The 24535-nt window shown below is 39.7% G+C and overlaps 1 protein-coding gene across 7 annotated transcripts in view; it reads right to left on the reverse strand.

Annotated features, from left to right (window-relative positions):
- Positions 1-1366: 1366 nt before the first annotated feature.
- NCOA1 (nuclear receptor coactivator 1) overlaps positions 1367-24535 on the reverse strand; it is a 196419-nt gene continuing 173250 nt past the window's right edge. The window contains exons 18-23 of one of the 7 annotated variants that reach the window (XM_090280977.1): positions 23842-24232; positions 15685-15856; positions 10871-11054; positions 7611-7700; positions 3692-3739; positions 1367-3291 (exon numbers count right to left, since the gene is read on the reverse strand). In XM_090280977.1, coding sequence (XP_090137103.1) covers positions 3001-3291; positions 3692-3739; positions 7611-7700; positions 10871-11054; positions 15685-15856; positions 23842-24232 — 1176 coding nt within the window. In that variant the 3' untranslated portion in view covers positions 1367-3000. Of the gene's footprint in view, positions 3743-3827; positions 3885-5679; positions 6036-7610; positions 7701-10870; positions 11055-15684; positions 15857-23841; positions 24233-24535 lie in introns of those variants that run through there. The other 6 variants (XM_090280976.1, XM_090280982.1, XM_090280981.1 and 3 more) reach the window with 6 other exon arrangements.

A 24535-nucleotide genomic window follows, 5' to 3' on the forward strand; every position in this document is an offset into this window, starting at 1 on the left:
AGAGCTTTGTGTTTCTTTAGTCTTGTTAAGAGCTCTTGCAGCAATAAAAATAAAGTATAAAGAAAACTTGCCCTGACCGGTATGGCTCAGTTGGTTGGGCATCGTCCTGCAAAGCAAAAGGTCGCTGGTTCAATTTCTAGTCAGGGTTGTGGGTTCGGGGCACATATGAGAGGCAACCAATTGATGTTTCTCTCTCACGTCAATGTTTCTCTACCTCTCTTTTGCGCCCCTCTTCCTTTCTCTTTAAAAGTAAACGAAAAAACAAAACAAAACAAAAACAAATTTAGTGCTGGCAGACAAGGTTCTGGATGAAGGAATACCTCCTTTGGCAGTTTTCTCCAATTGAAAGAATTAATGGAGTTAATGAATTCATTAGGATCTTTTCTCAGACATACAGGAATGGTCAAGAATCAAGCTTGCTCCGAATTATTAATTTTATTCAAGTGGAGCTGCTCTTCTGGGAAGATCAGCCAGCAAACGAGGAAATCAGCACAACTTCCTGCCTAAGCAGACAATTGTCCTTTCTTTTCTTTGATTGTCAGGACCCAGAAGACAGTTTCTGGGTATGAAATGTATCTTAGACAAAACCATAAAGAAGGTGCAGTTTCTCTATATCAACCTCACTTTTTCCTCAATTGTTTGTTTGTTTTTCTAAAGGCCTTCCCATGATTACTTAGGATAAATTTAAGTCAATGGTTAGCTTCATCTAAGAGAAGTATAGTTTTTACCTTATTCCAACTTTGGAAAAAAAAGGTTTTGTTGCCCATAAATATGACTTCAGACCACAGCTATCAAATCTGGGTGTGTTTGTGTGGGAACGTATGTGGGACATATACCCTCCCCTGCTCTCTACTAAGCTTCATACTTGCTTGCCCTCCTTACCAAGACCCTACTTAACACTTAGCCAAGTATTAGTGGATTTAAACTGCCTTTAAAACACACAGATGAGAAACAGGGCCTAATATAAAATACACTGTCAGATTGAAGGAGCCTCCTCAAGTAAGATTCAACATCTGCACAATAATAAATGTTAGTATATAAAAACTGATAATTGCAAGATACGGTATCTTGTGACCCTGAAGTGCTGCCTGGATCAGATCTCCTGGGTAACAAATAGCCAGACCAGACTGTTTAATCATCAGACAAATGGTCCAAGTCAGAATTTCCTCAAGGCCCACTATCATGACTTCACTTTGACCTTCTCAAATTTCACTGAGCTGGTTCTTTTTAGGTGACTTCGAGGATCTCTGGCCTCTGGGATCCTTTCTTTTTATTATCCTTTAATAACCCGTTAGTCATTTTGGGCTTTGGCAATTCCTGCAGGATGGAGGTTTCATTTCTTCCCTGTAAATGAAGAGGCAACCCATGAGGTTGTTAAACAAATTCTATTCAGTAGCTGGAAAAGTGCATTTCCTGTGGAATGACAGGAATTACATAGAAGCAAGCAATTTTATTTTCCTCAAATGTAGCAATAATTTTAATCTGTACATACATAAAACAAACAGTGCAGTTATAAAACCTTGAAGGTGACATGCATACTTTAAGGTGCAGTTGGGATGGGGGAGGATGTTAGCATCTCCAATTTCCCTTACCACTTTTTTTCTAGTTCCTTATGCAAAAGCACTGAGGCGGGAAACTTCATCTGGAATGCTGAAGTTAAAGGTGAACTTCCTGAAGTCTGCGCGTCTAACTGTCACAAACAGAACAGGAATGACATCCTAGAGCAGTTTGGTAGGGACTAGAGTAGTATGGCTGGCCTTTCAAGCTGGGAATGAATGAAATCAGGGATGCGTTTTCTGAAAAACTAAGAGATAATGTTTGTAACTGAATGTCCTATTTCTCTTTCATAGTTGCTACCCATGTGAGCCCTTCCACCAATCTTTTGATTCGGTGCACTTTCTGAATGGATGCTGTTCAATGGACTTATTTGTAACTAGGGGTGGTGAGATGCAGAAAGGAGGACCTGGGAAAATGGCTTCTTCCTTGATGTCTGAGTCCAAGCTCCTCTTCCATTGTTAATTCTTATGGCCTTTTCTCTGCCATGGAAGCAGAGGTAGCTGGTGCGCGACGTCAGGCGCTGTCTTCATTCACAGGTCCAGGAGTGCAGGTCGAGGCGGGTGATGGGGGCCTACCTTTGCTTCTTCCACAATGCCTTTCTCAAGCGTTCCTGGCTTGCAGTGGAACTTCTAGAACTAGAAAGTCAGTTCACTGGGTCCTTGATTCAGGCCAGGGTGAGACAAGATGTGGCAGAGTGACAAGACACAAAGGGAAAATATGGTATCAATTAGCCTCACAGCAGGATCAATTTATATTTGCACTGATGAAAATTCAAATTCCCAAAGTCAATCTAAAAAAGAGTAAGGATTTCCGTTGAGTACTACCATTTCTCTGTCGAAGTAGCATGTGCACCTCTGGTGACAGATCCCCGCACTGCTCACAAGTGAGATGACCCCAGGACACCGAGGGCAGTGTGCTCCAGTTTGTCTGGAACAGCTCTTGCTGGCCGCTGGCGTTTTGATTTGAACTCCAAAGTAAATCCATACACGGTGTCACAGTTATTAAAATAATGAAATATTACTAGCCAAATGTAACTGCAATTCAATCAATGTTATATTTCACACACAAATATAGAAAAATCAAGAGTATAATAATAAAGCCATAAAATTAAACAGACGGATATAAATTTCTACAAGAAATCAAATATATTTACAGTGAGATTTAAAGGGAAAAATAAGCTACTTGGTTCATAAATTTAATTTTATTTTAAATAACTTTAGCTACCTCAGCTGTTAATACAATAAAAGCAGAAAAGACAGGCTGCTTTCTTTTCCAGATTTAATCAGAAAATTGTATCTACAATAATTGACAGAACTCACTTCTTATCCTTCACCCATCTCATCAAAAATTATTGCATTTTCCCCAAACTGTATTTTTTGGATTCCTCTGTGAATGCACTCATTTTATTCTCATTCCTGGAGGCATCTTGGTTTAAATCCATCTTTAAAAAAGGAGAAGGGGTACACATGTGGAGGCAAAATATTCCCTTGAAGCCAACAGATATAGCCTTGCTAGAAGGAGCTGATTGTACACACAAGCTGCCTGGGGGTCAGGAGGGGCTGTTGATTCAGACACAGGACAGCCTTTGGTGGATGGGCACAGGCGAAGCCCCACGCGGCTTTCTTCCTTGGCAGAGTGGGAATGGAGCCAGCGGAGGTGGAACTTTGTCTTCCCCTTGGAACTTGTCATTTTGGTTCTCCTCCAAAGGCCTTCATCCAGATAAGAAGCCAATGACTGATTACAAAAATAAGAATAATTAAATTTGGCTCAAGAAATAGATTGTCCAACTGTTCTGCCTTGTTATTTTTCAATACCCAAGGCCTCACAAAGAAACAAAAACATCTCTCAATCTCCCAACAAATGTGAACTCCTTATTTTTTTTTTTTTTTGCTCCAAATGCTACGACCTGAAGAATGGCTGCAGATTGAGATATCAAAAATCTCAGAAAAATATATAATATATCTGTATATCTCTGTATGTCTATTATTTAAATTTCACATTCCGTTAAAAGTGGTTATTCAGTCAGTAGCTGCTGAAGGAGGCTCTTCTGCTGGGCCTGGGGGGTTTGTGGTCCTGCTGTGGGCTTTTGAGTTCCCAGTGGACCAGGCTGGTTCAGGTAAGGGTCCCCGCCTACCAGATTCACTGTACACTGGACGTCAGCAAACACCTGAACCTGTTGCACCTGCTGGAACACAAATAAAAGATGTGTTTAGACAGAAGGGTCTGCCCCCCCGGCTTATGAGTGGGTACTACTTGAAGTGGAAACTCACTAGAGCATTCCTCTAGTCTGTAGTCACCACAGAGAAGAACTCTTCTGTCTTCTTGTCCTACAAAAAGAAAATTGCTGCACTCATTTTGCTCAGGGATCTGGAAAGTTCACACTTTAAAAATAAAATGAAAATCGGAATGGTCAAGCCTCCTACAGGGCTGCCATCAATACTGAAAGTAAGCATTGTTGCTAATATTGCCAAGATTGGGAAAAGCCCAGTTTCAGAGGCTGGGTGTGCAGTGGTGGGTTTAAAAAAAACACACACACACGTTATTTGGAAAACTGGTTTAAAAGCATTCTATGGATGATTTTAATAGGATGAAAAATATGATGTTAGAAAATTAAGGGCTTTAACCCAGTATTAGCAAAGTAAAACCACCACAACTCAGTAACAGGACAGCAGCATTACTAAAGTTAATGTCCAGGTTTGTTTAGCATCTAAATGCACTGTTACATAGCTTCTTTATATATTGCCTTTAGAATTACAGCAAAATATTAGCAGAACAATTTATATTTAACTTTTTTTTTCCTGATAGACAATCCATTTAAACATATGAACTAAAAAGAACAGTAACCTACTAGCTGAGAACAGTGTGAATTTTCCCTTGAACTACTTTCAATAATAACACCACTATTCCTCGAAAAGCTCTACAGTTGCACATAGTTCTAGCATCTTCTATTGGGAAAACAGAAGCAGAAGTTAGTCTTTACAATTAGTCTTATTAAAAAGGTATTTGTAGAACTGATGAAGGTCACCATCACACTTGGGAATGTTCCAGACCAAGCGTGGAGATACCTTCTCAGTCACTTAAGCACACGCCTGATGAAGTGTCTCAAGCACTTGGCAAACTTGTGCCTTGTGTTTAATAGCTTCCTGGAATATTTTAGATTAGTGGTGCAGTTTGCAGCCTTTATTCATTAATTCATGCCAATTACACTCGGCTTTCCTGAAAAACACTTTTTTATCCTAATCGAATAAAAGTTGTTTTCCATCAACCACCACTGGCCGAATGTCAAACGTCCTGATGACCCAACTGCTGTGTCAGTCTAGCTCCTCGTCCTCTCGAGCCAGCAGCCCCTCCGGCCCACTCTCTCCCAGCTAAAGCTGCACCCCTGAGCTTTTCCAGTGCCTGATGAATTAAATCTCTACTCAGATGAGCATCACTTCTTTGCTTAGCTTCCCTCTCCTCATCCTCCTCTTCCCCCAGTTCCCCAAATTGTGCTTCTTGACTCCATAGGCCCCCATTTGTTGTTTGCTTTGGGGCTCCTTCTTGTGTGTCTAAAACATACCGACTCTCTGTATCTTCCCCTACCTTTGAGCTTGTAACTCCTCCTCCCTGCATCCCTTCTAGAGCCCCTGGCCTTCTTCTCTCCCCATGCCAAGACTCTCCCATCCAGCCCCTTCTCTGTTCTGTGTTTCTTTCTGTTCTCTTCCTTGTCTTGCCTCCTCTGCATCCCAGCACTCCAAATACAGCCAGCTCCCAGTCCTACCCCAGTCCCCCTCTCCTTGTTCTTTTCCTTCTCCCGCTCTGTACATCTGTCTCTGTTCTTCTGTCTAACCCAGTCCCCAGCTTCTGTTTGCAAAAACAAAAACATTGGAGCAAAGAGAGATTTCATGATGGGCTACAACAGAAAGAAGATTCTGCCACTGAAACTTACAATGAGCACAAACTAGAGTGCTTTTAGGCACTGATTTTAAAAAATAATTAACATAAGATTTCATGCTTATATATTTCAACATATGAAATACTGGGGCAGAGCAAAAGATGTTTCTGTCCCCAAACACTTAAAAACATTCTTGATAAAGGCATGAAAAAACAAACTAGAGAGAAAGTTCTGCTTCTTTAAAAATGCTTTATTGAAATAGTCTGTATTGAAATTTTTAAAAAATCAAAAAGATTAAACCAAACTTTAAAAAGTACACATTTTAGCCATTTTGAACTTTAAAAACGAAGGCCCTTAGACCAGCTCTCGAAGGAGGACTTCTAACACTGCTACACACCCACAGACAGTTAAAGCAAGAGGCAAACGAGTCTTCAGATTTGCCGGGTGAGAAGGCGGGCGTGAGAGCCACGTCCCAACCTCTAAAGATCTTCCAGCATAGTTTTCACTCCAAGTCCAATACTGTCTCAGAGCCCAGGGACTTTACTGATCGCTTTGTTTAACTAACTTGTTGAGTTGCCCAGTATATCTCTCTGTAGGTGTGAGACTTAAAAAACAAAACAAAACAAAATCTTCTAGTGAATGAAGACTTCATCTCCCCCTTCACAAAATCCCCGCTCCTCAGCCCCACAGGACTCAGATCCCACTTCCCAATGCTCACGCTACGGATGGACGCAGCCTCCTAGCTGGCCTCCCCCCTCCGGGGCTGCCTGCCCAGCGCTGCTCTGTCCCCTCCTCCCTCCTCAAGATGAAGCTGAAGCTGGCTCTTTGGTCATCGTTCCCTTTCAGGGATGTAGCTTCATCTGAAGGACTGAATCCAAACCCCTAAGTTTAGCATGCCAGGCCCCTGGAAGGTTACCCCTATCTACTTCCCTGATTTTAATTCCTATGAATTCTTATTACAAACCCTTTCTTTACCTTTCTTCAGTGAATTTGGTTTCCCAGGACTACACTAAGAAATTAGTTTCCCTGTCTCTGTGCCCGCCACTTCCAGTCCCTAGACTTTCAAGTCTAGCCCCACCCCAGCCTCTGACAACCAGCCAGCATACCTTCCGCCTTCACTTGGCCTTGCTAACTACCCTTCAGGGCCCAGGTCAGTTCCATCTCCTGTGTAAATGTCCTTCTAACCATCTCAGCAATTTCTTCTTCTTAACACTTACGGCTCTTGTTACTTGTAACAAAAATTTGAGTTTGCCTTGTTCGATTCAGTGGCAATTTATGTGCATATGTTTATGTGTTTTATCTTTCAACAGGCCCTAAGTGGTACGGCAGAGAGAGCACGAACTTTGGCGTTAGAAAGACTTGGGTTTGAACCTCAGCTCTGCCACTTTCTAGCTTTGTGAATTGTGCATACAGTTAAACCCCCTCAGGTCCTGTTTCTTCATCTGTGAAAAAAGGGATACTACCTCCTTCATAGGGTCGTAGTGAGGCTTACATGGGATAAAGCGTACTGCCTAGCGCAGTGCCTGGCAAATCTTATAAGCATTTCACAAACCTAACTCCTTTTCCTCACTTCCTCACACAGTTCACCTAGAGGGCAAATGTGTCTGTGTTTCTTTGTATCACCGCCTTAGCATAATGCTGATATTTAAAAAATTAAAAAAAAAATTTATTAAGAGACCAAAGAGTAAACCAAAGTTCCTGAAGTGAATTAAAACCTCCAACATTCCTAAATGTAGGTTAGTATAGGGAAGTGGCCATGCATGCTTTTTATATTGTTTTAAAACAAACTTCTAAAAGGAGGCAGAGTACAAAGCAGACATTTTGTTTTATTTGAATTTACTGAGATCTTCTGAGGTATTTTGATGACACATGAATTTGAGCACTCAGTTTATTGACAAAATAATGATTAGTGGCCACATTAAATAAACCTCCTGAAAGCTTATCTCATTTAACCCTCTCAACAATCCTATAAGCAGGCGTTGCGTTAGTGCTGCTGCCTACCCAGCAGCGCAGGCACACGCCCTAACACGCTCACGACGACACGGCCACAGAGAGCAGAGCCGAGACTCACACCCGGGTCTGACTCCCAAGGTCAAGCTCTTAACCACGACGCTGCACAAAGTCTCCTGTGTCTCTCGAGTGCATGTGGCAGCTCTGGGCTTAGAACTTTCTTACTGACCTGGGTTCCATCGGCTTCTGTTTTGAGAAGGTCAGTGGATGAAAGCTGATTGCAGTAGAGGCCTGTGTGTCTCAGGGCTGAATCATTGATCTATCAGAGATAAGTACAAGACCAAATTACAAGCTAGTTGTCTGAGTTTCCAAGCAAATTCTTCAATGAAAAACAATCTCACTGACAGAAGTAACAGAAGGACAACAGAAATGCAAAGCTTAACAGCTGACATTGTTGTAAGAAGTCAGAACAGTGGTCCCCTTTGTAGGACTGTGAGGAGAACCTCTGGGTGCTGGTGATATTGATGTGGGTGGTAGTTATAAAGGTGTGTACAGTTTGTAAAAATTTATCTAGTGGTATGTTTTTGTATATTCTTATATATGACACTTCAATAAAAAGTTAATTTACACACATAAAAGTTAATTAGCAAAAGACTTCTACTTCAGTCAAGATTCAGTAACAGGGATCAGATTTATCTTCTGCCTGAATCAACTAAAAAATTGGACAAAATATATGAAATGAAGGTACTCAAGACACCAGACAAAGGCAATAAAAGAAAGTGATACTTAAGAGGTGGGAAACAACTGAGGTCTTATGATTACCCCAGCCTACTGCTAGAGAGAATTTCTAGGTTGTAGTATGGGGACAGGGAACCGAGGCAGAGGCTGGCAGGCATCCTGAGCTGAGAAGACCTGGCTGGAAGTCTGAGATGGCCAAGGCAGCTGGGATTCGCAGGGCAGAGTATCCGATGGAAGACCGCTACACTGAGAGAAAGCTCTGAGATTTACAGTCTACAGCTTAGTACTGATCAGCTAATGGATGTCAGGGAGCTACCCAAAGCAGAGAAGAGATTCACCTGAAAAGATTTACATGGAATAATTCCCAAGGATCACACAGAGCTGGGAAAAGGTCTTGATCCCACCAGCCAAAGTGGAAAAAAACATCGTAAGTCATGTAGCTTGAAGTAGCACACTAGAAAGGCTTGGCCTCAGTAGCCGGGTACAGTCAGCCCCACACTATATACTGCTCTGGTCTCACTAAAGAAAATGACAAGACCTGAAAGGATCAGACTGTTTTCAAATCACTTAACCACTTCCCAAACAAAGCTCAAGAATATTTACAGGAATACCAACAAGGTAAAACTCATGTGCTTAGCACCCCATTAAAAATATCAGGCATACAAAGTAGCAGAAAAATATGAAAATTATACATCCATAAATCAAGAAGCTCACTGAAGCCCAACCGAGCCCCAAAACCATGAATAGAATCACACTAAAGCATATCATAATCAAGTTGCTTAAAACTAGTAATAAAGTAAATAATCTTAAAAGCAGCCAGAAAGGGAAAAAAAAATCCATCATGTACAGAGGAACAAAGATTAAATGATAGCAGATATCACATAATAAATACTGCAATACTTAAAGTACTTTATAAAAGTACTGAAAGATAAACCTGCCAATACAGAATTCAGGGGAAAAAACTTTCAGAGATGAAGGTGAAATAAACAACTTTTTCACACATACAAAAGCTGAAAGAATTAATGACCTGCAGAAGCTTACACTAGAAAAGCTGTTAGATAAAGACCTTTAGGCAGAAGGAAAATGACACCAGAAGGAAATTTGGATCTACACAAAGGAATGAAGACACTGGCAATAACTACTTGGGTAAATAGAAAAGACTTCTTATTAACATTTCTGGAAAATATAATTGACTGTTTAAAGTAAAAGTACTGACAATATTTTGTGGGGTATGCAGACATCATATGTATAGAACAGCAGCACAGGAGGGGAATAAACTGTTGTGAAGTTTTTATATTATATATGAGGTGATGTAGTATCACGTGAAAGCAGGTGATGATAAAGATGTACACTGCGAACTCTAAAGCAACAATAAAATCACTATATATGTACACACACACACACACACACACATATTTGTCCAACAAAGAGATAAATTTAAATATTCAATTAAACAAAGAAAAGGCAAGAAATGGGATAAAAAGAAAAGTAGTAAGACCTTTAAATCCAACCATATCAATAATCACAATAATCACATTAAATGTAAATGGGCTAACCACTTAAACGAAAAGGCAGAACAGAATAAAAAAGCAAGACCCACTGTATAAGAAATATATTTTAAATGTAATATTCTTTAACCTAACTCATTATATTTTTATTATTTTGTTTTAATCTACCTTAGATAGTGAATAATTCTAATAAATGAACAAGTGAATAAGGTCAAAAAACAATCCTATTTAGTCCTTTTATTTTGCTATAAGATATGGATCACTAAATTGTTGGGATTTTTCCCTGCTAACCTCCTTACCTGGAGAGTAAGGATTAAAAAAAATTAATATCAGAAAGAATGTCTATAGAAAAGGTAAGCAGTATTTACATGTTTTTAGATTCGTTATGAATTATGGCTACAGTCTTCTTTGTGGTTCCTGATAATGATAATGTAACTACAAGGAATTACCTCAATGATCTTCTTAAATATCACTTTGAATTTAGTTATTTTCTCTTTAAAAATCTTTAGGAGGCTCCAGGGTAAACTCTAAACATTTAGATGGCCTTTAACACTCCTAAAAAGCTTATCACATTAATTCTGCTCTAAATAGAATATAAATATTCTTTTAATATTTACTAGGCTTTTCAACTGCTATTCCTGCCTAGATCACGCTGTGATAATCATTCTTAAATGTTCTTTTCTTTTCTATTTCCTTAGGCAAATTTTCCCTGAAGCCTTTCCTAATTGGGACCTTTTTCCTTTATACCCTCAGCTGTTAACTGTATATACCCCTCATCTGGCATAATACGTATGGTCTACGGGGGTTCATCTCCTACACAGCGGTTCTGTCCTCTTAGTTAACTGATCCTTTGTTCACATTGTGTCTCCCTAGCTCGTTAATATTACCTCCTATGGAGCTATCTTTGTACACAACAAGTACTAAATAAATGTTAAGTTGAAAGGGAGAAATGAAGAAAATGTGTTCAGGATATAAAGGAGGACGTTCCAAGCCAATGTATTATGTGCATCATTTTATAATAAATCTAAAATACTAAAATCTCATGAAGCTAAAATCTTATGAGGTCTGTCAAAATTTCCATTTCGTATCTTAAGGGACACTAGTTATCAGAAGACAGTGGGAAAGAATGAAGAAGTGTGGTTATTTCTGATGAATAACTGAACACACGTGACTGTCCTTAGAACAACGGGTGGCTGGGATGGTGTGGTGTGTGTGCAGCAAGTGTGCCAGTTGTGTCACTTACCTGCTCAGGGCACACAGTGTTCATTCCTGGCATCTGCAAAGAACTCATCTGCATCTGGCCCATCATTGGGTTCACGTTCTGAACATTTGTGTTTCCACCAGCCATCGACACAGTGATGCTCATGTTGTTGTACACGCCTGGCTGGGCGGGCGTGGGCTGGTTCTGGACAGCTTGACTGAATACACTGTTAACTCAAAAACAATCTCAATTACATCCACTGATCATGAACATGGGGAGAACTTGACTGGATTCTGTTTCTTAATTACTAGACAGAATTCCAAAGAACGTATTTTCCATTATTAAGTTACACATAGGCTTTATCATATTACAATATATAAGGATTGAGTATAATTCAGATGCATTTTGAACTCTGCCCAAGGGGTTTAATAACTACAAAGAGCTCATGTTAAGCTACAATTATCTAAATAATTAAGAAAGGAAGTTTTCCATATAAGTAAATCTTCCAGATAACTGAAGTTTACTCATTTAACCAGCAAAATCGTTCTAAGATTTCAAATGTTAAACCAGTTTCTATTAGTAGGTAGAATAGTATAGGACGAACTCCAAGTAAATACAATGTGAATATGCGAACCACAAAATCCTATGTGATACAAACATATACATCTAAAGGAGAATGTATGAACTGTGTCTTTTGTAAGTTCTACAAAACCACCAAATGTTTTATGATCATCTACCAGTTGTTAAACAATAAGCTGGGGGTAAAATGCTGTTTTAATGTTAATTATGGAGAACATAATTAAAAAAATTATTTATCCCATAAGTGGCTTATCTATTCCTTGCTAGCTCTTGGGAAGTAAGCGGGGTGCACGGACATTTATAGCTTCCGGTAGATTAAGGTAATCATACTGACGTCAACAGGCTGAGAAACAGCCTATTCATCATGTCTGAAGAAAAGTAGCAAATTTTCCCCTGAGTAATTATAAAACACAAACGCTCAAAGAAAATTATATGCCCAGGAAACGGTCAATAATGCATCTGTGAACCACTAATGTCTGCACAGCGTGTATGCTTGGGAGGTAGTGTCCCCACAACTAAAGGAGAGAAAGAAACCTATTAGTCTAACTGCCCACTTTCTAATGAGAACATTTCTGCCTTAGACAATGCTCATTTGTCAACTGATACATAAATCACCCCTGTGGAGGCCCAGGGTTTATGTAAGTTAATGCATGCGGAAGCTTCAAGGACTGCAATGATGTCATACTCAGTGAAAAAGCTCAGAATTTAATTTCTTGTCCGATTTGTATTTGAGACTATATATTAAGTTCTTTCAACTGCTCTTGCCAACCCCTTCTGTGGCCTCAGTTCTGGGTCCTGGAATGGGCTGTGGGGCTCACTGGCACCTCGGGCCCAATGCAGGGAAGACCCTTCCCTCTGCTTTCCTGGTTGACCTCCTGGCAGTTATCACAGTATCTGGCAGCCCCTAAATCTTGGGGAGAAAGGGAAAAATTGAGACTTAGCCCTAAAGTAGGTTCGACAGAAGTTACAGGTACTAACATGCAGGGAGGAGAGCCTGGTCAAATAAGCCTGAGAAACAAAGTGTTTAAACAACAGGCCTTCTTAGCCTTTAAAATGCTAATAAGCACCAGGACTCTCCCTTTTCACTAGTGTTACACAGAAACACTGCCCAGTTCCAGGACAAACAGATTCGGTTTAACCCTTTATTTCTCCGGTCACCAGAGAGACACTAAAAAAGAACATTATACTGTCTCTGAATACATCATCCTACTTAAAGATTTGTTGTTTTATCTTCTGCCTCTCTTCCCCCCCTCTTGTCACTGACTAGACTCTTGGTAACACGACAGCAGGGGCTATTTTTCCCTGTTCCTTGGGATGTCTGGCACTGTACAACAGAGACAGAGTGTGGTCACAAAATATATGCTGCCTGTGTTGACTAATAAACTTCTACACATGAACCAAACAAGGAAGTGTGAAAGTCTGAAAAGTTGGTGATAATTATCTCCTTTCTCAAATGATCTGAGAAAGTTGAAGTTCACAGAAACTGCTAAAGTACAATAAGTCAAGTCCACATTTGAATCTGAATTCGAAAAGTGACTAAGGTAGGGACAGGAAATCTCTGCGCTCCTTCATTCAGGAGACGTATATTCAGTGCTTACCTTTTCTAAAGGATGGACATACAGAAGTATACAGAAACGAAGTCCTTGCTCTTATGAAGCTGTTATTTTAGTTGAAGAGACAGACCATAAATAAACAGACTAACACACAATCTGTCACGTGTCAAGCATTACAGAAAAAAAAGAAGGAACCAGGCGTGGGAAATGGTGCTGTTTTAGGAACGATGGTCAGGAAAGTTTACTATGGTGACATTCAATATCTATGTTGGACAAAGTGACATTTAAGTAGAGACTTGAAGTGTGAGAGAGCAAACCACATGGCTACTGAGAGGAGAACATTCCAGCAGAGGGATTTAAAAATGCAAAGGTCCTGAGTTTGCAATGTACTTGGCACATCTGAGGAACAGAAGAACAAACAGAAGCCAGTGTGGCAGGGTGAGTGATGAGAATAGCAGATGAGGTCAGAGAAGTGTCCCGGAGCAAGATTAAGTGGCGCTTTGTAGGCCCTATAGTGCGCGGGGAGTGAGCTTCAGGGAGAGTAGGCTGGAGGGTTTGGAATAAAGGACTGGCACACTGCCTTGTTTTAAAAGCATCGCTGTGGCTGGAGCAAGGGTGGATGCCGGGGGACAGGAGGCCATTGCAATGGTCCAGGAAACACATGGTGGTGACTTGCGCTTAAGTGTACAAGTGGGACAGGAAACAAGCAAGAGCTGCTAAGAAGTGGACGTGATTTGCTGATGGAGTGCTTGATGCACGAATGTAAGAAGAAGAGAGGAGGCGTTCTTCTGAATAATGACTACTAGAGTTGTTTACTAAAAGGGGAGAAGTAGAAGAGGAGCATGTTTTAGGGAGAATGTCACCTTAGTTTCCATCATGGTGTTGAGATGCCTGTGAGATTTCTACGTGCAGGTGTTGAATAGGCAGTTGTATATACAGCATGGTGTCCAGGGGAGAAGTCTGGGCTGGAGGTTTGTATTTGGGAGTTGTGGCACAGAGACAGGCATGTACAGCAATAAGACTGGGAGGCGTAACGAAGGGAGCAGATACGGGGAAGAGGTCCGAGAAGGAGCGCTGAGACCCTCAGGCGGAGAAGGTCAGTGTGAGGAGGAAACTGAATGACTAGGAGAATCTCAAGAGAGAAAGGTGTTCCAGAAACGAAATGAAGAAAGGGTGTCAAGAAAGAATAAATGCTCCAATATGCCAAGTGCTACCGATGATCATTGCGCTTGGCTTTGTAGAAGACATTAATGACCTTGACAAGGATACTTTCGGTGGAGTGGGAGAAATGAGCAGTCTGACTGTTTCAACAGGAAATAGGAGGAAAGGAAGTGACAGACTCTATAGTCTTGTAATGAGTTTAACTGTCAAGGGGAAAACAGACCTATGAGCATTATGATGATTATTTTTTTAATCCTCACCTGAGGATATGTTTATTGATTTGAGAGAGAGAGGAAGGGAGAAGAGCGTGTGTAGGGGGTGGAGGGTGGGTGGAGAAACATGGAAGTGAGAAAAGAGATTGACTGTCTCTCAAACATGCCCCAACTGAAGAGCGAACCTGCAACCTATTTATGTGCCCTGACCGGAAATTGAACCTGCGACCTTTTGGTGTACGGCACAGATCTCCAACTGTGCCACCCAGCCAGGGCACAATTATGTTTTTTTCAAGCCACATTTAAATGCCTAAGTGCAGACATGGAATAAGAGTTTAAGTTGGATTTCACTGGGATCACTTCACTAGGCACAGATGCAAAAGAGGGAGAGCTGAGCAAGGGAGCCGAGAGTGCCTGTGGGGAGTCGTTACGACAGACCACAGAATCTGACGTGGTTTCAGGGAGCCGGAATTAGAACGCAGTAGGAGACTAAAGTTCTTCTTATATGTCATACAGACAGTCCCGTGTCTGTGTAATTCACACAGTCCCCATTGAGAGCTACAGTTTTTGACACACAGTCCTCACTGAGAGCTACAGAGTTCTCTAACAAGATTTTCTTTCACCTTTCAGTGAACTTTAAGAGAATATGGTCTTGAGTTTTCAACTTTAACAGCCTTACTTATTATGTTGTCAGATCAAATGGCTTCCCTGTCATTAGAACCAAGACACAACCAAATTAAACCCCTTAAAAATCCCAAATGATGTGTGAAAAGTTCAGGAGCCAGGATTTGGGGGAAAATTAGTGAGATAATTCTAAGCAAATGGGCAAGATGAGGCCACTGAAAACCTAGATTCAAAAATTTGGGTAAGGCAAAATGACCCAGGAAGCCTCAAAACCTCTGTTGTTGCTATGACATCTTTAAACAATAGGAGAAGAGTAAAACCTGTCTGAATTCAGCTCTATTAAATTCTAACATCTTGCCATTCTTGCTCTAGAGTTTTAAGATATTTAAGTGTTTTCATAAAGAAACACTTTTTTCTTAAAGTACCCATTTTAAATCTGTCCCAGGGAAGGTCCATTCCTCATGAGAACTGGTCATATTCTTTAGGGGTGCTGGTGATGGAAGGAAAGGTGGGTGGCGCTAGGCCACTTTTCTCTCCTGCAAACACACAACTTTGCCTTAAAAATCATTTAAGGGATTTAAAATCATTATTTTTTCTTTGCTGAAAACATAAAATTCAGTTCCCTGAGTTTGCAGACTGCAGCAGCTACCAATCCTCTATTTTGGTTGCGAAGAAACGGCTGTGCCTATGTGCTGCAGTGCATCGGGATATAAAAACTGCGCCTTACTTGCTTCCCATCGCTCCTTGCTGCCAGGCCTTCATGTCCGGTGACTGGTACCCAGAAGCGGGTGGAGCTTGCTGGAGCAGAGAGCTCTGAGGAGGAGGGATTGGCATCGGCACCATGGAGCTCCCAGGGCTCAGAGATGGAGCAAAGTTGGCCTCACCTTGGGGAACCATTCCTGCAAATTGACACAATTAACTTATGTGAATACACTATAAATTGATTAAGGCACAAGGATCTTTAGAAATATTCTAATCAACAGAGTGGAGGAAAAATTTCTGTCCCTTAAAAATAAGGCAGAAAATTTCAGTATAAACAGACAGGTAAATCTATAAAATAAGTTTGGAAGAATGCTTTCTATTCTAAAGATGTTGATTTGCATACCAGGGTTACATTTTTTTTTCTGCTCTATTTTTTGTTTGCATACATTTTTAAGTGTAAAAACATATATGAACATACATGACAGATAACTTGGTAATAAAGGTAAGCTGAAAAAGGAGAGATAACAACAACCCACGTGTGAAATGAAAAACGAGAGTTTTGTTTACCACTTCTCCGCAGTCATCTTGGTGGGCTCTTCTTCCTCCCCCCCACTTCTATTTGCTTTATTGAGATATAATCTACATAGCATCAAATGCACCCATTGAACTGTCCAACTCAATGTTTTTAAATAAATTTATTGAGTTGTACAACCATCACCATAATCAAGTTTACACATTTTCATCATCTCCCTGTTTGCTGTGCCTCTTTGTACTCAATTCCCGCTTCCACCTCTAGCCTAAGGCAACCACTGCTCTGCTTCCCATTTCTATAAAACTCCCTCTTTTTTGGAAATTACATATAAATGTAATCATATGAGGTATTTTGTGTCTGGCTTCTTTCATTTAGCGTACTACATTTTTTTGAGGTTCAACCATTCTGAAGCTGTTATCAGTAGTTTTTTCCTTTTTATTTAGGACAGTTATTGATTAAACTACTGAAAGCCAATTTATCAGCCCTGGCCGTGTAGCGCAGCTGGTTAGAGGATCATCCCGATATACCAAGGTTGTGGGTTCAATCTCTGGTCAGGCCACGTATAAGAAGCAACCAGTGAATGCATAAATAAACAGAACAACAAATTGATGTTTCTCTCTGTCTCCCTCTCTTCCTTCCTTTCTCTCTCTTAAATCAAAAAATAAATAAAATAAAAAGAAAATCAACTGACCATAAAAGTCAATCACTTTGTTGCAGTGATCTGCATGTCTATCCTGGTACCAATACTGCATTGTCTTGCTACAACTTTATGGAAATTTTTAAAACTGGTAGTCATCCAATTTTGTTCTTCCTTTTCAAAACTGTCTTGCTCCCCCTTTGCATTTCTGTATAAATTTTAGGAGAAGCTTGTCATTTTCTCCGAAAAGCATGTCATTTTTTTGATAGAGATTGCATTGAATTATAAGATCAATTTGGGGTAAATTACCATCTTTTCAATCTATTTTTCTAATTCCCATTGCTGTATCTTCAAGTTCACTAATTTTTCTTTTGTGATGTCTAATCTGATTCTTATTCCATCCAGTATATTGTAGTTTTCAACTGAGAGGTTGATTTTGGATTTTTTAAATATCTTTCATACCTTTACTTAACATATTCAGCTCTCCTCTAACTTCTTGAACATATAGAATACACATAAAATTTGTAACCTGTCTTAACATCCCTGACTACTAATTCTATCACCTGTGTAATCTCTGGGTTGGTTTTGATGGATCAATTTTTCTTCTCATTATTGGTAATTTAAAAAATGATTCCAGACATTGTGAATTTTACCTTGTTAGGTGCTTAGTTTTTAAAATTCCTTTAAAATATTCTTGACATTTGTTGGGGTCATGGTTAGGTTACATGAAAAGAGTTTAATTCTTTTGGATCTTATGCCTCAAGAGACAAGAGCAGACAGAGTTCAGTCTTGTTTATTAATGAGGCAGAAGCCTTCTGAGTATTCTTCTTGACACCCCATGAATGATGAGTTTTCTATTCTGGCTGGTGGAAAGAGGAATTGGCTCTCTGTGAACTTTAAAGACTGTTGCCCCTAATCTTTTCAGGTGGTTGTCCTTGGCCTTGTTTGCATGCACACACATACACACACACACACACACACACACTATTCAGCTGAAGACCTAAGAGGGATCCTCAGCTGAAGACCTAAGAGGGATCCTCTGCAGATCACCCACAACTCTCCCTGTGTGGTCTCTCTTCTCTGGTACCGTGCCCAGCTCGACTGCCTCAGCTCAGGGAAACCACCTGCTCCTGGTCGCTTGCCCTCCCTCCACACAGTCTGGACAATTTCAAGAACTGTATTTAATGTAGTATTTTGATATTTTGTTGGTTTCGGACAGGAGAATAAATATGGTCCCTGTTACTCCAGCTTGGCCAAAAGTGGAAGTCTATAACAATTTTAAGATGTAAAAATGGATTTATTTTTATGTTTTCTGTTAAATTAGCACTTTGTATTCTGTTTCTCCTGACAAATACATTTCAGAGTTAAACACTTAAGGCACAGAAAGTTGTACAGGGGCAGAAAAAAGAATGTCATAATTTGATTACCTACATAATTTAGTATAATTCCTTCAAATCTTCCTCCATAAAATCTTGGATAATTTTGTTGCTTCTTTCCCTTATTGTTATATCATGCATATTTCTGTGTCCTTAATGTCTCTTTATAAACATAACTGCATATGCCTGTATAATATTCTGTATTCTTTCATTGTTAATACAATGACTTTTCTGTTTTTTTGTTTGGTTAATCTGGTCAGAGATAATAGTTGATTTAGTCACTTGTTTTTTTATAGGCTATTTTAAATTTTGAATTAATTTAAAATTTTCTGAGAAAGCTGAGATAGCTATAGACTTTATAAAGCTTTTTTCTTTTATTAAATGTTTAACTACCTTTTTGGGTAAAGATCATATAAATAAAGCTAGGTATTTTTTCCTTGCTGCTTCCTCCACATGTAGTTAAACCTTAATTTAGAATAGAGAAAAAAATGTTTTCTACTTATGACTCTATAGGGTGGGGATTTCCCCCCATCATGTTAATCATATTGATACATTTTTGCATTAATTCTAATTTTAAATTTCAACTATTTTGGTTGTGATCCTTAAAAAACACTTGTCTCTTCCTCGCCCTGGCCAGTGTGACTCAATTGGTTGGAGCATTGTGCCGTGGACCAAAGGTCGAAGGTTTGATTCCCCATCAGGGAACACACCCAGGTGGCAGGTTTGATCTCTGCTCAGGGCATGTGCAAGAAGGCAACCAATTGATGTCTCTCTCTCTCTCTTTCTCAAAAAAAAAAAAAAAAAAAAAAAAAGCAATGAAAAAATGTACTTAGGTGAGGATAAAAACAAAACAAAACTCCAACACCTGTCTGTTCCTAATGCCTTTTAAACCTTATTTATGATAAAATATTTTCTTTCAGAAAAACTATACAGGTGAGGGGGGAAAGATACTCATCACATTTTGGATATTACTCTGTGGGGTCAAAGTAAGTACAGTGCCATGCTTTTTGACATTTCTTGCTGGCCTTATCTTACATTTTAACTGCCCATGTTTTCCTTATCAGATGACCTAGTTTTAGTAGAAAGAATGAGCCTGTCAATAATGAATTGGAGAGGTAGTTACAATTCTAGTCCCAGTTCTGCCACTACATTGGACCTTGGATTCCTTGAACCAGACAATCTAGTTTTAAAAGTCCATAACTCTATCTTTGCCTAGGCTATGTTAATTCTTCCGCTGGACCATCAATAGTATCACAGCCATTTAGCAACAGCAACTAGAATTAATATTCATCCTTCCATTCATTTATTTCATCAAAGACTCATTAAGCATATACCCATCCCCCACCAACCCCGACCACTATGCTAAGCACTTGATAAAGAGAGATTTAAAAATATCACACTTTGCTCACTAAAGGAACTTGCTGTTTAAAAAGAAAGGCAGCTAGGTTAACAAGTGGCTGGAAGACACGGTGGTGAGTTCTTATGCCTGAGAGTGTCAAAGAAGACTTCCTAGAATAGATACTTCTGAGAGGAGAAAGGAACAGGGATGAGGCAGGTGAGAGAAGGATATTTTAGACAGAGCGTACAAGATGCACAAAGCCTAGAAGTAAAAGGGAGCACAGTAGGTGTTCTTTCCTGGAACTTGAGAAGTCAGTTATAGCTGGAACAGAGGTATGGAGAGAAGAGGAAGTGGAGTTGGTGAATCTAATTTTGGACAAGTTGAATTTGGGGTGTTGGTGGAAAATTCAAGTATGTGCGTCCAGAAGGAAGCTGCACACATGAGCTTAGAGATCTGGTTTAGAGCTAGAGGACAGAGTCATTAGCATGAAGAGGTCACTGAAGCCACAGGAGCTGATGACATCACTGAGGAGTGGGTGGAGTAACACGCTCACTGGGTGGTCCACAGAAGAGGGGCTCTGGTTGGGTTTCAAGGAATTTACGAAGTGGGTACAAACTTGGAAAGATAATCCCTCATATTTACTTAGAATATTGCCTCAGTTTAAAATAAATTTTAAGTCTAATTCTGTTCTAGTGCACTCATCTTCATGGCATACTCTGTCTGTCATCACTGTCACCTGCATGTTCTTTCAGCTACCTTGGGCCTATATTAAGCTGCGAGATGCCAAGGGAACAGACTAAAGCAAAGTTAATGTACTCATCTTGTAGTTTTATTATCATCAGTTAACACAGGGATCGGCAAAGTTTTTCTACAAAGGGCCAGATAGTAAATATTTTTGGTCTTGCAGGTAATAAGGTTTATATAAAAACTATTCAGTTCTGTTGTATGAAACCAGCCATAGACAATATGTAAACTAATGAGCATGACTGTGCTCCGATAAAACTTTATTTACAAAAACATGTGGTGGCTTTTCTTTTTTTGAGAAGGCTTGCTTTGAAAAGGCTGGAACTTTTCCAGAACTTGAATTTTTACCAACACACAGTCTGGTCTTGAAGCCTTCTAGTAGACTCCTGATCATACTGGAGCAAGTTTTTAACTTAGAGCAGTAGAAAAAATTATAAACGTTTCATCTTTAAGTGTTCTAAAACTATCTAGAAGACCTAACAACTTCCCCTTATTCTCTTAAAGCAGTCTATGGAAGAACTGAAAGTCCTGCCATTTCACTTCAGTCTGCAACTGGATGAAACTACTACTCTTTCCACTGTCCCCAGCTTCTGGGTTTTGTTTGGAGTGTGACTACTGGCTTTATCAAAGAAAAATTCTTATTTTGTAAAATGTATATTTTGTCAATCAAAAGCTGGCCTGGAAGAAAAGTCCGGGTACCAGATGAAGAATCTGCGGTGGACCGCGACACATCTGGCCCCATTGCCTGGTGAAGGCGGAAGGCCTGCGCACTCATTACCTCCATTGCTGTGTTCTATCCAGCAAAGAGTGATCTAAGACTAGACCCATAACCCTGAAAGACGTCTTGTCCACTTCGTCAGAACTGGGATTGAAGCACTGCCTTTCCAGGTGGCTTTGTCAAGAAACTAAAACTGGATAGAAAGTTTTTCTTTCTTAACTTTCCGGAGAAGAGGTGTTAAAGAGCATGACTGAAAATAGACAGAAGTACTATTTTTATAAGAGAAAAATGTCCTTGCGGAATTTATTCATGTTTGGCTTACTTGTAGTTAGTCCCCCCCCCTGCCCCCCAACCACCACCATGAACGACATAAATCTTTTGATTTAAGGCTCTGCAATCAATACCATGAAGGCCAAGAACCTATTTGTCGTTTTGGCTGAGTTGACATTTTAGAAGAAGAAAGGGTAAATACATATAATTATAGAAGACTTCTTATGTTGGAGGAAGTACTTCTGCAAGCTAGAATAAAGTGAAAAAGCTTTGTCAAATTCTTTGCACATAGAAATCATTAGAAATAAAACTCTTCTGAAGGCCACTCTTGTTCAGACAATCTTATAATGAAAATCTGGATACATAATCCTTTTGTTGCTCACACAGATAATGTCAGAGATACAAACCAGCCAAAGATGACTTCATTGTCTTGAGGACAGAGGAACTGATATGGCATAATTTTGATTAAAATGTCTTAAGAGAATTCTGGTGTTCTCTGATACTAGACACTTTATTTAATAGTCAAAGGATTTTGGCACCTGTTGCTATAAGAATGAAAAGTCTAAATTAATTGGGCTGTCAAAGTTGATAAGCATTTTACCATCTCAAAAATCTCTGTATAACCTCACCATTTTATTCAAGTCAGATAGCAGTCTTCTCATTGGTATTCATATTTAAACAGTCTTAAAATTTACTTTTTCTTTCACTTGTAAAATCAAGAAATTTATTTTTTTTCAGGAATTTGCCATTGATTTTGCACAAAAATTTGATTAAACATGGTGGATTAATCAAATGAGTTTTATTGCAACTATCTATTAGGACCTCAAAAGTGACAGAAAAAAGGTATCACCTAGGACAAAGAGAAGGGAAGACAGACAGTGTAAACAAAAGATTAAAAAGAAAAAACCTTCTGGAAGCCAGAAAGTCGCTTAATATTGCAGGAACACCGTACAACCTACGCAGCTAAGAGCGGCAACACTAATGAGAAGTCTGAGATATTTTGTGATGATTGGTTATCCTTATGTAAACTATCAGAATTTCCTAAATAGTAAAAAACCTGTATCCAAATTTCAAGTTAATGTATTTAAACCAACTGTCTGAAGTAAACTTTCATTATATTCTTACAGGAATCCATGAGAGAAAGAAAATAAGAGAATGTGCTTTGCAGATGGGTTCTTATAGATCTTCTAATCCAGGGCTCTGGCCAGGAGGCTCAGCTGGTTGGAGAATTGTCCTGAACACCTCAAGGTTGCAGGTTTGATACCCAGTCAGGGCACATATAGGTACCCCCATATAACACGGTTGTTAGGTTCCTAACAAATGCCATGTTATGTGAATCCGTGTTATATGAAACAAAGAACTAGTACAAAAAGGGGGGTTAAGTTCCAAAAATAAAAAAAAAATACTATTACATTTTTATAATTAAGAGAAATATCTTTATTAAAACAATTTTCATCAAAAGTATTACATATTAATATGAATTAAATAGTGTTTTCTTCGTCATCACTACTAAACTCTATTAACTGCCTGTGTTTTCTTTTTGACAAGATATCCTCATCCTCTGAACTTTCTTCAGCATTATCTTGATTTCTACGCTCTACTTTTTGCAAAAAGTCTGTTATTTTAGATTGCTTGCTTTTAGCTGAGGGATCTTTACAAATTTCGTTATATGGTGCTATGTACCTTTGATGTTTTCTCTTGAACTTTCAGTGCAAAGATCTTCATTTAAGAAGTATGACTCTAGTTGTTTGGCTAAGTCTAGGCCTTTCTTTATGCTTTTTAGAGTAAACTGTTTAACTTCTTAGTTTTCATCAGTGCTACCGTCCCCTAAGTTATCTTGGCACATCCCAGATGTCATTTCCACAAAAACTGCTTCATCAGTTTCTTCTTGTACCAGCAATTCCTGGATGTCTTCTACAGTCATATTGTGTTAGAGTGAAGCCATGTTATAGACATACCGTGTTACACGGGGGATACCTGTACCTAGGTTGTGAGTTCGATCCCTGGTCAGGGTGCATATGGGAGGCAACCGGTTGATGTTTCTTTCTCACATAGATGTTTCTCTCTTTTTCTCTCCCTGCCTCTCTTCATAAAAATCAATAAACACATCCTCAGGTGAGAATTAAAAACAATAATAGCCCTGGCTGGTGTGGCTCAGTGGCCTGAGCACTGGCCTGTAAACCAAAGAGTCGCCAGTTCAATTTCCAGTCAGGGCACGTGCCTGAGTTGTGGGCCAGGTCCCCAACTGGGGGCGTGCAAGAAGCAACCACACATTGATGTTTCTCTCCCTCTCTTTCTCCATCCCTTCCTCTCTCTCTAAAATAAATAAAGAAATAAAATATTTTTAAAAATCCAATAATAATCTTAGCTATCAAAGAAAGATATAAGCCTCAAACCATTCAAGCATGTAGCGGTAAAAGGTGCGTCTGGAGCCTGGTCCTCCTGACTCCCGTGTCAGTGCCTTTCTTCTCTAGCACACGCTTCCCTGTCACTGAAGGGAAACACACGAAGAGAGAGAGACCTGTATGCAGTACTTATAAAAGCAACAACGTTGTGATCCTCATACCTGATCCTGGATACTGGAAGACGTTCTGCTGCATCTGAGGACTGATTCCAGTCCCAAACTGTCCTCCCATGCCTCTGTTCACCATGCTGTTGCGGTTGGCCAAGGTTGCCTCAGGATTGGCTGCCAGCTGGGAAAAAGGGCTGGTAGAAGCGGGTGGGGTTCCTGGATTTGTACCATAGTTTGGCGGGTAGGGGAATTGCTGCGGAGCACCCTGAGGAAGACGGGGGTTCCCCATTTGAACTGGCAGTCCAGATGAGGGAGGGAGGTTGTTCCCAAAGCTTTGCTGCCTCATGAGCATGGCTCTTTGCTGCTGTATTAGCTGCCTCTGCCGGTGTTGTTGGCTGTACAACTCCCGCTGGCGCTGTGCCAACATCTGGGCATTCAGGGGTGGCTGCAGAGGATGAAAAATTCCTCACTTATTAATATGATTATACTTTCGACCTATCTTGGAAAGCTTACGGATAAAGCCTACTAGCTTGGGGCAACAAAACAGGTAGCAATTATCAGTGTACAAAGGAAAATAAGACTGAAAAGGAACAAAAATCTCTTACGTAATAATCATAGGAGAGAAAATGAATTAAGTACATTTTATAGGTTAAAGGTAGTTGAGAAATGGTAAAACAATATTTATGACCATTAAAGTGGGTTAAATGCAAATTCTCAGAAAGTCACACAGAACTAAGAAATGTCAAAG

This window comes from Furipterus horrens, unplaced genomic scaffold (assembly GCF_987537825.1).
Source record: "Furipterus horrens unplaced genomic scaffold, mFurHor1.1.pri manual_scaffold_6, whole genome shotgun sequence".
Classification (NCBI taxonomy): Eukaryota; Metazoa; Chordata; class Mammalia; order Chiroptera; family Furipteridae; genus Furipterus; species Furipterus horrens.